This window comes from Penicillium coprophilum, assembly GCF_028826855.1.
Source record: "Penicillium coprophilum strain IBT 35676 chromosome Unknown utg000004l_segment0_segment0, whole genome shotgun sequence".
In the NCBI taxonomy this organism is placed as follows: Eukaryota; Fungi; Ascomycota; class Eurotiomycetes; order Eurotiales; family Aspergillaceae; genus Penicillium; species Penicillium coprophilum.
Window position 1 is genome coordinate 682,295 of NW_026622723.1, and position 12,718 is coordinate 695,012.

The 12,718-nt window shown below is 48.6% G+C and overlaps 8 protein-coding genes across 8 annotated transcripts; 5 read left to right on the forward strand and 3 right to left on the reverse strand.

Annotated features, from left to right (window-relative positions):
- Positions 1-352: 352 nt before the first annotated feature.
- On the forward strand, positions 353-3,682 carry N7500_004666 (rRNA-processing protein UTP21; the record flags this gene model as incomplete). The annotated part of the gene is made up of 5 exons (XM_056675811.1): positions 353-460; positions 521-2,008; positions 2,070-2,321; positions 2,384-3,022; positions 3,074-3,682. The coding sequence occupies 5 exons, from the start codon at positions 353-355 to the stop codon at positions 3,680-3,682; spliced, it is 3,096 nt and encodes a 1,031-aa protein (XP_056530811.1).
- A 354-nt stretch (positions 3,683-4,036) lies between these two features.
- Positions 4,037-5,827, forward strand: N7500_004667 (PIN and XPG domain-containing protein; the record flags this gene model as incomplete). The annotated part of the gene is made up of 2 exons (XM_056675812.1): positions 4,037-4,296; positions 4,366-5,827. 2 exons carry the CDS (start codon positions 4,037-4,039, stop codon positions 5,825-5,827), a joined length of 1,722 nt encoding a protein of 573 aa, XP_056530812.1.
- Positions 5,828-6,338: 511 nt separating this feature from the next.
- N7500_004668 (rRNA-processing FCF1 family protein) lies at positions 6,339-7,097 on the reverse strand (the record flags this gene model as incomplete). Its single annotated transcript, XM_056675813.1, has 4 exons — positions 6,339-6,420; positions 6,484-6,846; positions 6,902-6,970; positions 7,027-7,097. The coding sequence occupies 4 exons, from the start codon at positions 7,095-7,097 to the stop codon at positions 6,339-6,341; spliced, it is 585 nt and encodes a 194-aa protein (XP_056530813.1).
- Positions 7,098-7,298: 201 nt separating this feature from the next.
- N7500_004669 (uncharacterized protein) lies at positions 7,299-7,727 on the forward strand (the record flags this gene model as incomplete). The annotated part of the gene is made up of 3 exons (XM_056675814.1): positions 7,299-7,337; positions 7,451-7,470; positions 7,529-7,727. 3 exons carry the CDS (start codon positions 7,299-7,301, stop codon positions 7,725-7,727), a joined length of 258 nt encoding a protein of 85 aa, XP_056530814.1.
- N7500_004670 (S-methyl-5-thioribose-1-phosphate isomerase) lies at positions 7,691-8,905 on the reverse strand (the record flags this gene model as incomplete). Its single annotated transcript, XM_056675815.1, has 2 exons — positions 7,691-8,318; positions 8,382-8,905. 2 exons carry the CDS (start codon positions 8,903-8,905, stop codon positions 7,691-7,693), a joined length of 1,152 nt encoding a protein of 383 aa, XP_056530815.1.
- A 580-nt stretch (positions 8,906-9,485) lies between these two features.
- Positions 9,486-9,872, reverse strand: N7500_004671 (U4/U6-U5 snRNP complex subunit LSM6). Its single transcript, XM_056675816.1, has 3 exons — positions 9,760-9,872; positions 9,594-9,707; positions 9,486-9,526 (listed from the first exon to the last, which is right to left on the reverse strand). The coding sequence occupies exons 1-3, from the start codon at positions 9,863-9,865 to the stop codon at positions 9,504-9,506; spliced, it is 243 nt and encodes an 80-aa protein (XP_056530816.1). The 5' UTR covers positions 9,866-9,872; the 3' UTR covers positions 9,486-9,503.
- Positions 9,873-10,516: 644 nt separating this feature from the next.
- Positions 10,517-11,683, forward strand: N7500_004672 (Ubiquitin supergroup; the record flags this gene model as incomplete). Its single annotated transcript, XM_056675817.1, has 1 exon — positions 10,517-11,683. One exon carries the CDS (start codon positions 10,517-10,519, stop codon positions 11,681-11,683), a length of 1,167 nt encoding a protein of 388 aa, XP_056530817.1.
- Positions 11,684-12,022: 339 nt separating this feature from the next.
- On the forward strand, positions 12,023-12,494 carry N7500_004673 (RNA methylation protein TRM112; the record flags this gene model as incomplete). The annotated part of the gene is made up of 2 exons (XM_056675818.1): positions 12,023-12,208; positions 12,297-12,494. 2 exons carry the CDS (start codon positions 12,023-12,025, stop codon positions 12,492-12,494), a joined length of 384 nt encoding a protein of 127 aa, XP_056530818.1.
- Positions 12,495-12,718: the final 224 nt, after the last annotated feature.

Consider the following 12,718-nt stretch of genomic DNA (forward strand, 5'->3'; position numbering starts at 1 on the left):
AATTCAAAATATTCAGCAGCAACAGAAGCTGCATAGTCATACTATACCGTACTAAATCCAAGAGAGATGCTAGATATTCTCATCATGTGAAGGTAGCTTGTACCCGGGGAAAAGGTACATCACCCGCTGTGAAGGCGGTGTAGGGCTTGCAGGATTGGGCGGGGCAGAAAAAAACAGCGGGAAAAAAAAGACAAAGCTAGTGAGAGCGCCTTGGGCTGTTTAGATACCCTTCGTGATTGACTTGGTGAACAAGTCAGAACGGAATTCTGACTTGAAACATTAAGGGGTCTATTTTGACTGCTTTGAACCCTCCAACATATCCATTGTTGTCAGTGCGTTCCTCGATATCAGCATGCCTTCTTCGGCTGATAATTTCGATCTGCCTCTTGCGAAGAGGCAGAAACGAGTATCGCAAGTTAATGCTGGAACACGTGGTTCCAAAATCTTTGCTCCTTTCCGAGTAAGTTGAGAGATACATTGGAATCGCTTCGTTTCTCTGAACTGACTTCTCGCCCTAAAGACACTAGGATTGGTGTCACCAACACCCGTTCCTTTTACATCGGTGCGCCTAGGTAAATCGACCTTTCAAATCACAACCTCCGTTGGACACTCGCTGCAGACTTATGATTTGCGCCGGGGTTTGAACCTCGTCTTTCTGACTCGACCCCAAACACCGGAGATCATTACGGCAACATGTGCGTGGCAGGATAAGATATTTGCAGCTTGGGGTTATCTGCGGTCGCAGTCCCCGGGTGGAGTCTGGGTTTTCAAACGCGGCAAAAAGGTTGCAGAGCTTGAGGGCCCCGCAGACCTGAAAGGGCCCATTGAGCGCTTGGTGGTGTTTGGTTCATGGGTAGTTGGTTGCTGGACTGGTGGCCTCGAAGTTTGGAGAACGGGTTCATATGAGCACTATGCCAGTCTGCGGCCACAGTCTACTCGGGGCTCCTCTGGGGACAAGATCTACACCGGAGTGATGTGCAACATGCCGACTTATCTGAACAAGATATTTGTGGGCCGATCGGACGGAGCCGTCGATATCTGGAACCTCCGCAGTGGAAAACTTCTACACACGTTGCCCGCTTTGTCGTCAGATGCTGGGCCCGTGACCGCGATTCAGCCCACAACTGCTCTTTCACTTGTTGCCATTGCCTATAAGGGCGGTGCGTTGGCTATCCAGAATGTGAGCTCCGGTCAGCTGGTTTTGTCTCTCAAGAACGCCTCATCCCGGGGTCTCCCAGTCACATCCATCTCTTTCCGAAACGATGGGCTGGGTGCTGGTCACGATGGTCGCAGCTCAGGTGTTATGGCCACGGCGTCGAGTGGTAGCGGCGATATCACACTTTGGGACTTGAATAATGGAGGTCGCATCGCAGGCATTCTTCGTGGGGCTCATCGAGTGTCAAGCGACGAAAAGCCTATGGGCGCTAACCGTGTTGAGTTCTTGGATGGACAGCCCGTGCTCGTGTCATCGGGTGATGACAATTCTTTGAAGACTTGGATCTTCGACGAAACGCCATTTTCACCCATCCCCAGACCTCTTCATAGAAGAAATGGACACTCTGCTGCCATCAGCGCTCTCGATTTCCTGCCGACATCTTCGGATGGGTCCGAATCCGGTGGTAAGTGGCTTCTCAGTGCAAGCAAGGACTGCAGTCTATGGGGCCTCAGTCTGCGCAAAGATAGCCAGCATACCGAGATCTCGCAGGGTAGCTTGGAGCGCAAGGCTAAGAAGACGGGGCCATCCAAAATCTCAAACACAGAGGATCTCAAAGCTCCCGAGGTTACATGCATTGCCTGCAGCCTCAACCGCGATGGCGGGATGGGAGTCACCACTTCCGGTCCGATCTGGTCGAACCCCAAGGTTACAAACGCGGACGCCTCCAATGCCACCGGCTGGGAAAGCGTGGTCACTGGTCATCGGGGTGACAAGTTCGCACGTACTTGGTTCTGGGGCAAGAAGAGAGCAGGTCGATGGGCGTTTGCAACCAGTGATGGAACAGAAGTCAAGGTGCGCAGGCTCTTAAATATGATAAAGCAATTGTTCTTTTTTTGCTAATATTCTTTTACAGAGTGTGACAGTCTCGCAATGTGGAACTTTCGCTGTTATTGGATCAGCCGGAGGTTCTATCGATATGTTCAACATGCAATCAGGTCAGCACCGACAAAGCTTCCCAGCTCGCCCCCCAGCTTCCCGTGGCACCAAATCCAATGCCCAGGCCGCGGCCGCTGCGGCTTACAAACACACCAAAGCTGTGACTGGCTTGATGATTGACAGCTTGAACCGTACCGTTGTCAGCTGTGGCCTGGATGGCAAAGTCAAGGTACACTCCAGTATCCCCTCTTTCTTATATGGACTCACAAGTTGACCTTTTTTGTAATATAGTTTTGGGATCTCCTCTCTGGAAAATTCCTTGACGAACTAGACTGGCACCCCATGGCTGCCATTACTGGACTTCGTTACAATAAGGCGAGCGAATTGATCGCCTTCAGCTGTGATGACCTCTCGATCCGTGTGATTGACCTTGAGACTAGAAAGCTGGTTCGTGAATTCTGGGGATGTGTGGGTCAAGTCAACGATTTCATTTTCTCAAATGATGGACGATGGATTGTTGCTGCCTCCATGGACTCGGTGGTACGCGTATGGGATATGCCCACTGGGCATCTAATTGACATTTTCCGGGTCTCAAGCACATGTGTCGCTCTGGCCATGTCTTCAACGGGTGAATTTCTTGCCACCGCACACGCCGGTAGCATTGGCATCAGTCTTTGGAGCAATCGCAGCCTCTTTATGCCTGTGTCGACTAAGAATCTGGACGAGAACATTATTGAGAATGTTGGACTCCCAGCGACGTCAGGAGAAGGCGGTGCTGGCCTTATTGAAGCTGCATTTGCGGATACTACCGAGCAAGATGAGGCAGAGGGCCCAGTACTGGCGACGGAACAACTACAACACGACATGATGACTCTCAGTCTTGTCCCCAAAAGCAGATGGCAGTCATTGATTCACCTAGACACTATTCGGGTATGTCTTTCTTCCTGCACATGTGCAATCCTCTAGCTAACAGTTCAACAGGAACGTAATCGCCCCAAAGAAGCCCCTAAGGCTCCCGAGAAGGCTCCGTTCTTCCTTCCTTCTCTCCTCGGCTCCAGTGGGCCTGAGGCCGCCAGCGAAATTCCCGGCACCGAGGACGATGCTGCATTGCTGGCCAAAACTGCCGAAGCCGAAAGGATGCGGATTGCCAAGTTGCAAAATGGTGGAATCCCTAATGCCCCTCAATCTATTTTCACTCGATCATTGGCATCTGGTCATGATTGCGGTGATTATAGCTCATTTATCGACCATCTCAAGACCTTATCTCCGGCTAAAGCAGATCTCGAGATCCGTTCATTGGATCCTCGGGTAAGTGACGGACACTCTGAGTTGTCCGACTTCGTTGTTGCCCTGACCGCTCGCCTGAAGTCCAAGAGAGACTTCGAGCTTGTCAATGCTTGGATGGCAGTCTTTTTGAAAATTCACGCCGACACTGTGAGTCTCAGCTCTACTCAGGACGAGCCTCAGTATCGTGTATTGCAAGATGCTTTATCAACTTGGTCTGCTGAGCAGCAGCGGGAAGGAAAGCGCCTGGCTGAGCTGGTGGGCTACTGTCGCGGAGTGGTTGGATTCTTGCGATCTGCCCGGTAATTTGAAATGCACAGAGCTGTACTTGGATAAATATTTCTCGAGGCATAGAGTGCCTTTTGTTTTCTTTGTTATCTATCATGCTTGTTACGTTGATTCTATATATGTGCATTTGTTTTACAATCCAACCAACGATGTAGGAAACTTTAAAGGCTCTGAGCATTCTAATTTTGTGTCTACTTCCGTTCTCATCACCTTTAAAGTCTATACATATCTCATTTCGAGTCTAAAAACGGATGGGATCAATATCTAAAGCCCCGACGCCTCAGCCCTGACTAATACAAAAAATTTCCAAGGTTGGGCCTAAAAAAAAAAAAAACAGCCCACAACCAGAAGGGTCCTTACACGACATTGGCTATGGGGATCCCTCATCTAACCAGGCATCTGCTTCCATATGCTGAGAATGTCTTGTTAGATGGAAGGGAGATCGATTCAGAACTTCCGCGAGTTGAAGCCGTTGTGATCGACGGGCCCAGTCTAGTTTATCATATCTACCGTCGACTCTTGAGTTGGATGGATCCAAGCAGTGATGTCCTTGACTACCAGCCAACCTGCGATGAAATCAGCCGTGGAGTGAGCAGCTTCCTTCTCCAACTGACCAGACTGGGGGTCAAAATGTAAGCCCTCAACTAGTCTTCAGCACAACTATCCTCTGATTAAGCATTTTCCCTCTTCTCTCTCTTCAGACATAAGATTTGCTTCGATGGTGCCTTGCCCGTCTCCAAGCGAGAAATTCGCTTTTCCAGGATTGAAAAGTTACGACATCGGCTGGAGTTGGCTCGCCGAAACCTGTCTTTGCCTGTAACGCCTAAATGTCGCGATGTGATGCCGACTGAACGAGGGCAGGTTTGGTGCAGTCGAGGCTTGCCTCAGCGACGAAAAGGCCTTCCAGAGAATCCTTTCATGGTATCCGCCGTCTTTGAAGACTTGCGGAACAGATGGAATAGGGAACAGATCCGGAAAGAGGTTGACGATGATATCTGCTGCCTCGCCGATACTGACTACCCCTGGGCGGAAATCACCGTCATGGTACCAGGAGAAGCAGATGTCGAGTGCGCTAGCGTGGCAAAACTTACTGGCTGTGCAGTGTTGACAGATGATTCGGATCTCCTGCTACACGATCTTGGCCAGCATGGCGCGGTCTTATTTCTAGACTCGGTTCAAACATCCACGGGCGTATGGGATCCAGCTGAGCCTGATATTCGCGGACTGAGAATCTGTCCCCATTCACTCTCCGGTCGATTGGGTATCTCAAGCGTTCAGTGGTTTGCTTACGAATTGCAAAGAAATGTTCACATGAGTTTTGCTGAACTTACCCGGATATCCAAGGAGAGCAGTCAGGCGACTGAGCTTTCCTCTGAATATCTGGAGTTTCTTCGAGAGTATCAACACGAGACCACAGATAATGAGGTGGTACATGGAGCAAGGCAGTCCTTACAACCGTTAGACCCGAGGGTGTCGGAGTTATTTTGGCAGTATGAGCTCCCTAGTATCTACTGTTTGGGTGAACAGCCGCACGTCTATCTCGGTATTCTGAACGAAGACTCTTCCAGGCGATGTGCCTGGGAACAAGGTCGAACATACAGATCCCTTGGCTACTCGCTTTTCAATCTTTCCCGTCCCGTTACCAATCGCTTCGCGGCTGTACATGAATTTGTCCGCAGAGGTGGAAGGATTGTGGCCGAGGAAATCACTTTAAGCGGAACAAAGACTGTGGCCTCCGACATGGATCTCGTCCGAAGACGTCTTGCCACAGCACATGCTGCCTTTGACGAAGGTCTGTCAGCGGAGAGCTTCTGGTTTTTGTTTGCTCTTTCCGATATTTATCGCGATGGGGCCGGCACAACCACCATTCCAAGTGGGAAGGAATTGGAAAGCTTCCTTACAAAGGGATATATGGCGCAAAGTACCAAATGGACGGACATTCACCTTCTTGCTCAGATTCAAGCTGCACTCTACTCTTTACGGATACTGAAGCAGCTTCTCGATATCGCAGCCTCCGGTGATGACTTAAATGAATCCAGCTCACTACTCGCGGATTTACCTCCACTGCACATAATGATGTCGCGACAGAAAATGATTCAGAGCTTTGCCAACACCCGTCTTGTGAGGCATGCGGTTCGTCAAATGATAGAAACATATGGTTAAAGATACGAATATACATTGGAAGCCAACGCACTATGAGCTCTATACATTAAAGACCACATGACTCCAAAGCCTAAAATGGCTATGATCAGCTAAAGATTGGACTGAACATACATTCGTCTTTGTAGATTACAAGCACATTTGCATTGGCAGTCGCTATAATGGAGAAGACATAAATGTGCCACTGTATAACCTTGCCTGAGAAGCCCCGGGTCCTTCAAATGATTTATTCCATTGGCACATAGGTTTCAAGTATCAGAACCAGCCCTGGGAGGAGCGATGCTGCTGGTTCTCGGTGCAGTCGTTTTGTTTGATCGAATACAGTCGGTTGACAGCATAATTTGGTCCTGCGGTCTTGCGTATTGTAGTGGCTTGCCTGGTATCTGAAGGCGAAAATTGTTTGCTATACTTTTTTACAACTTTCTCGTAAAGAAAGAAACGGCGATTTTTGTGGGTATCATGTGGATGGTCGTAATGGCGACAGACGAACGCAAAGATAAATCGTTCAAGTCACTCATTTTTCGGGGGCATCGGGAAGTCGTTCAATCACATATTTACCACGAGCGACACTCATAATGGGTGCTCCAGGAATTTTGCTATTATGGAGGTTAGAATTTGCCTGGTAAAGCGAAAATGGCATTGAGATGTTAGCAACATACCGAATGCGTCTCTTGAGATCACGATCGTTTGTGGCGATAATGTAAACACGGTGCTTGATGACACGATCGACCAGGCAGTCATCGGCATAGGTTCCCTTGTGATCACACTTGACTCGCTCGAATCGGGGGTCCTTGGCTACACGCAAGGCAAGTCGGTATTTGGGGCCAAGCTTCTCCAACTCGGCAAGTACACAATCCGTGACGATAGGAATACATTTGGCGTACAAACAATCGAGCATTGTTGGAATAACCTCGAGTTTGTGCTGAATGGTGTGGGAGATAAAATTGGTATCGACCAGCACAGAGTATGGGGGAGCAAGGGCCGTGTTGAACTGGAAGAACATCGATGAAGGAGCTTGGGGGCTAGAACCGTACTTGTCAATGTGATTCTAACAACAGTATTATATTGGGTACTTACGCCTCTCTGACGAGGTCGTCCTTCTTTGCCGCCTCTTTGCCTTTCTCTGTCTTGTCTTGGTTTTGCTTCCTATAAGTGACTGTTAGCAAGTCGCAACACAACTTCGTTTCGTGATTGGGACGAACAGGCGATTGTCGCGCATAGAAATGGCTCTCTTGGCCAGCGCATACTTGCGAGTCCTTTTTTGAACTCCCATGGTGATAATACGTGGATGGTGATAGTAGTGAGGAAGAGGTTTTTTTTCTCTTTTCTTATCGGGGAAATCGATCTCGGGTTCGGGATGACTAATCATGTCGATGGCCCCCGCTTGTCACCTACAGGGCCCCCGTAGACAAACTTGAAGGAACCTCTTTTCTTCAAAACACTCTTGTACTCAGCAACACACCGTCAAACGCCCATGATGTCCAACTCTGATGCAGACTTCGATATGGCGAAGGTAGGTCACCCTATTTCGGCGTTCGCAAGCACCATCAAGTTCCCTAGACTATGTTGCTAAGGCAATCCCCTCTACGAACCGACCCAAGGCTGGGCAGCTAACTCATGAAATAGATACTCGCAGATCTTGCAAAGTACGCGAGCCGGCATTCATCTTACATAAATGATTCCATGATATTGACATATATTTAGGGGTGAAATGACTGCCTCGGCCCTGGAAAATCACCTCGACACAATTGAAAGTCAAGTTAACGAACTCTTGGCGTCTTTCGAAAACCAGGGTACTGCTGTAGCAGAGGCTACATCAGTCGATGAGACAAAATTGGGTCAAACGGGCACAGATCAGATTAGGGATCAAAAGGCAGAACCGTCAAATAGTCCACCCAAGTGATATTGGCCATCGGATCCCTTCTCTACAACCCCGACCTCTGTGATAATCCCATCTATCAGACTCGCAGGAGTAATGTCAAATGCTGGGTTCCAGACATTGATCCCTGGCGCGGCAATTTGCACGGTCTCGATCGTAATCTGGTCAGTGGTCTCAGACCCTCCAGAAGGACCTTTGATGCTGGTCACCTCGGATGCGGCACGTTGCTCAATGACGATATCCTTGCCTGACTTTGTGGCCATATCGATGGTTGTCAGTGGTGCTGCAACGAGGAACTTGACACCATGGTACTTTGCCAAGACAGCCAGGGCATATGTGCCGATTTTGTTCGCTGTGTCACCGTTGGCTGCTACCCTGTCCGCTCCCACCACAATTGCATTCACTCCGACTTTGGTATTTGCGAGCAAAGCGGCTGCCATAGAATCCGTGATGAGTGTAGCTGGAATTTTATCGTGAACCAACTCGAAGGCTGTAAGGCGAGATCCCTGGTTGTAGGGCCTAGTTTCCGTGCAATAAGCGTGACGTAGGATATTCTTCGAAGCCAGCGAACGAACCACGCCCAATGCTGTGCCATATCCAGAAGTGGCGAGGGAGCTAGAGATTCAGTATTAGTGACAAATACAATGAATAACGGATAGCGCAGTGGATCGGCCCTACCCAGTGTTGCAGTGAGTCAACACGGCAACTTCAGAACTTCCTGGCTTAGCTGCGTGAGTGGCGATCCATTCTGCGCCATTGTGCCCAATTCTCTTGTTATCCTCGAGATCTTTTCCCATCATATCCTCTGCTCCCCGAATAAACGCGGTTGCGACGTCGCGGCCAGTAGAGCCCGATGCTTTCGTGCGGTTGGTCACTAAAGCCTCCAGCTTGCGCGCAGCATCGGCGAGATTGACGGCAGTTGGCCTGCTCGTCACCAGATAGGCAAGCTTCTCTGTGATATATTGGCACACCTCTTCTGGTGATTGTGAAAGCTTGTCGCTATCCACCGCAGTGGTTAGTTCCGCGGCGAGGGCAAGCATTGCTACAATAGCAATAGCAGGTGCCCCTCGGACTTTCATATCTTTGATAGCGTGCCACCCATCTTCTGTAGTCCGAATGGGAATGTATTTTTCGACAAATGGAAGCTGTAACTGATCCAGGATCTCAAGGTTGCCCTTGCTGAACTTGATTGCCTGCAACATCCTGGTAAATAACGATCGAAATTTCTAAAAACTTAGATGAAGCGCAAGAAAAGAAGAACCTTAAAAAGTGCCGCGGAGACCCCTCGGCGGGGGCTCTCTGGGCACCCGGGAAAGCTTACTTAATCAAGGCCCTGGGCCCCAGGAGTACATTGGATATACAGTCTTCCCAGGAACGTACCTCCAACATATACTGGCAAGGTAACAATCCAGATCAGGGTCAGATTTCATGTATTACTGTGCGAATATACTTTGCACCAATTAAAACAGAGCTCAATGGCACATCGCTGCATCACCAGAAAACATGACCAAGCTCCCTGGGCAACAAATGATGAGCCCATGGTCATGGGCACCGATTTTGAGCACAATAAAAAGCAGGGGAAAGAAAACCCCCTCAGGTACGCAGCCTTGATGACCCCAGGCTCGAAGGTCTGGTCAACTGCGTCATAAGAAGAGTTGTTCACCACCTAGGCTTGTATTCTGTCCTCCTAGCTAGAAGATTCCAAATCATTGCGATAGTACTCAAATCGTGTCTTTCTTATCCACATGCATGTTGTCATAGATGGGCCAAATCGCTGATTTCGTACAGTGTATTTTCGGATTAACTGGAAGAGATGTAGAGTACTATAGGTTTAGTTAGAAAGCTATCGCGCCAGTCGTAGGACGAGAAGAGAAGAGAGTATCGACGAACCGTTATTTCCGCGCACGAAAGCATCCCCGTAGTTTCGTCGTAGTTTTCCGTTCACGTATTCCTCGGTCTTTTCGAGGGCAATGTTCATGTAGCCATCAACTGATTGCAATTCGCCTATATGTGCATTAGAATTGAATTGAACAGAAATTGATAGAAGATCACATACCCTTGTATACCACTCCCGAGTTCAGCTTCACGATCACAGGCGCACCGATGATCTCACTCAAAAAGACAGAAGGGTCTTTCCCTTCGGAGGTTGGGGCGTTCTCCATATTGCTACTGTGGTCTAACATTGACCAAATTTTAGCCAGGGCAAAGTCCAAGGGAGGACAATGGGGGCTATACCTGGATGAGTTCTGTTTTGAAGCAGGCGGAGGGACGAAGCATTCGAAAGTGAGAGACCAGGAAGGCGGTGAGGGTGGTCGAACTTATCGCAAGCGGGGCGGGATCTGCTGATAAGTTTTCCTAGGGTCCGACACCGCATTGTATTCTGCCGATACTGCCAGTCATAAAATAGTATTCTTTCGTTGAACAACACTCAATGTATTGAATTGGTTAAGATTTCAAAAAGTAAGCTATAGCTATCAAAGGTCACTTTCTAGGAATCAAGAGGAGAGGTCTCATATATTGTCAAATATCTACTAGTCAGAAAGTACCCTGGTGTCGTTTTAGTAGGCGGTCAACATGACGGTGTCTCACACGAGGTTCCACTATACCCATCCCAAGTCTGGAAAGATATGATGCATATTCCCTTCACCTTGACTGCCAATTGTTTGGATCATGCCTAGGCCATGTTGCAATTCTTACTCTTCCACTAACATATCGCTGATTATAATCAGTACCCCTTGAGCCATCTCTAAAGTACATTCTGTCATCTTATCATACTGCATTTTTTGACTTGACCAATTTCGACCCTGAGAGTCATGAGCTTTTTCAAGAAGCCCACGTGGGCAATCAATAATACGGGGGAAACTGGCAGTGATTTTTATCGACGCTCAGAACAGACATACTCTGACATCATTGCTGCGAACCGTGAAGCACACCAGAAGCAGCCGAAAGCACCAGAACCCTTAGAAGATACTGGAGACGCTGAAGATACCGAAGACACAAAACGAAAGAAACGTCCTCGACGTTCTGAAGAGAAGGGTAAAGGGCGCGCTGATAGCAGTCCAGTGCGGAATGTGACACGCGAGATTGATAGCGTTAGAATTGCGCTACCAGAGCCCCAAGAGCTTTCGGGTTCCTCGCATAATTCCTCACCCGAGTCGACCAAATCAGTCAAACAACGCGAGACAATCCAAATACGCAGCTCAGAAAACCGCGTGTCTCATTCACCGCAGAAAGGCAGCGGTTCAGAATCACTAGGTGCTCCACCGGTTCAACCGGTGATTGTCCTGGCAGATGACTCGGAAGCTCGAAGCCCTCCACCTCTCGAAGCTCCTCAGCCTATTCAACCGCCGAAAGCTCCAGCGGATGATCCAGTCGTAAAAATCATGATATCCTCTGAAATTGCAAACACCAAACCTTTACTTGTCCATCGAAAGATGTCACAGCGGCTAAGAGATGTGCGGCTGGCATGGTGCAATCGCCAAAATTTCGACCCGCATATACAATCATCGATCTACCTCACCTGGAAGGGTCGGCGTCTATTCGACGTGACAACCTGCAGGAGTCTAGGCATAAATACCGGGAAGAACTCTGGGAGAATCTTTGGCATTGATGATGATGAGACTGCAGGTCCAGAGCTACGCATACATATGGAAGCAGTTTCCGATCTACCTCTTCCGGTCAATCAGCCAGCTACACCACCTGATGATGAAAAGCCTCCTACAGTATCGCAACCCCCAGAAGATGACCAGGGTGAGCCAATGAAACTTGTTCTGAGGAGTCTTGGATACGACGATTTCAGACTTAAAGCAAGACAAAAGACCGTTATTTCGCGACTCATATCTGCTTTTCGAGATAAGCAGAAGATTCCTGCGGACCGAGATATCTTCCTCCTGTTTGATGGAGACAAACTTGACCCCGACTCATGTCTAGGCGACTATGACATTGACGATCTAGATCTGCTGGATGTCCAGATCAAATAATCCAACTTGAAGGATCCGAAATGAATCATAGCTAATCAAGGCTAATCAAAACTAATCGAGACTTCCAATTGGAACTAGGCTATTTCTGTAAAATAATGTATACAAGATTTCCAAGTCCACAATGTCGGGCTCACAGTCCGGGTATCCATATCGATCACATGATATCTGATAAGCCGTGGGGCTCTTATTTTTTTCTCCCATCGGAGAGGCCACCGACGTTCATTATCCTCTAAATTGATCTCCTATCTAGACCCAATCAATTTCTACATATCCGAAAAAAGCTCCCAAAAACCTCGCATCAACGATCTATCAGCAATAACCCCACCAAAGCCCGCCACAATGAAAGTGATCACCGCCAACTTCGTGACATGCGCCGTGAAGGACTGCAAGACATCACCGGCCTCATTCCCATTACATTTCCAGGATGCCGAGCTAGAGCAACAAGAACTAGATTTCCAACCCGAATTCATCCGCAACATCCTCCCCCGAATTGACTGGCAAGCGCTGCGCACCATTTCCAACGAGGTAATAGACATCCATCCCCGAGTTCATCCAAACCCGGCCGACAATCAGAATCCCAATTACAGTTAAGCTGACTCTTGTGCGATTCCAGCTTGGATTCCCCGGTCTTCCGGACTCGAAGCCCGAGGAAGAGGCTCTCAACAACGAGCAGACATTGAAGGACCTGCACCGGTTGCTACTTGAGACGCACGTCACAGAAGGAAAATTGACCTGCGGGAACTGCGGTCATTCATATATGATTAAGGAGGGAATTGCGAACTTCCTTCTCCCAAGCCACCTTGGTGAGTAATATAGTCTTTCTCTTTTTTTGGCCATATTCATTTTGCTAATATCTCTCCCAGTCTGAACAACCCAATCCCCACATGAAACCCAAATTGCTTCGCAAATCGATACCCCAGGGCTAGGAACCGGTCTTTGAGAATCAGGCTCTCTCCTCCATTTCCTTTCCTTTTCTCAAAAGAGGACCCTATGCAGTGGCACCAAGGTTATCAGATATCCGAGTCGAGTTCTCCT

Bases quoted from the DNA above. Each gene is read 5' to 3' on its own strand.
- N7500_004671 (XM_056675816.1), bottom strand. From the start codon at position 9,865: ATGGAGAACGCCCCAACCTCCGAAGGGAAAGACCCTTCTGTCTTTTTG. The intron at 9,708-9,759 runs GTATGTGATCTT...ATGCACATATAG, and splicing joins CTCGGGAGTGGTATACAAGG to GCGAATTGCAATCAGTTGAT. The intron at 9,527-9,593 runs GTTCGTCGATAC...CTAAACCTATAG, and splicing joins TTTCGTGCGCGGAAATAACG to TACTCTACATCTCTTCCAGT.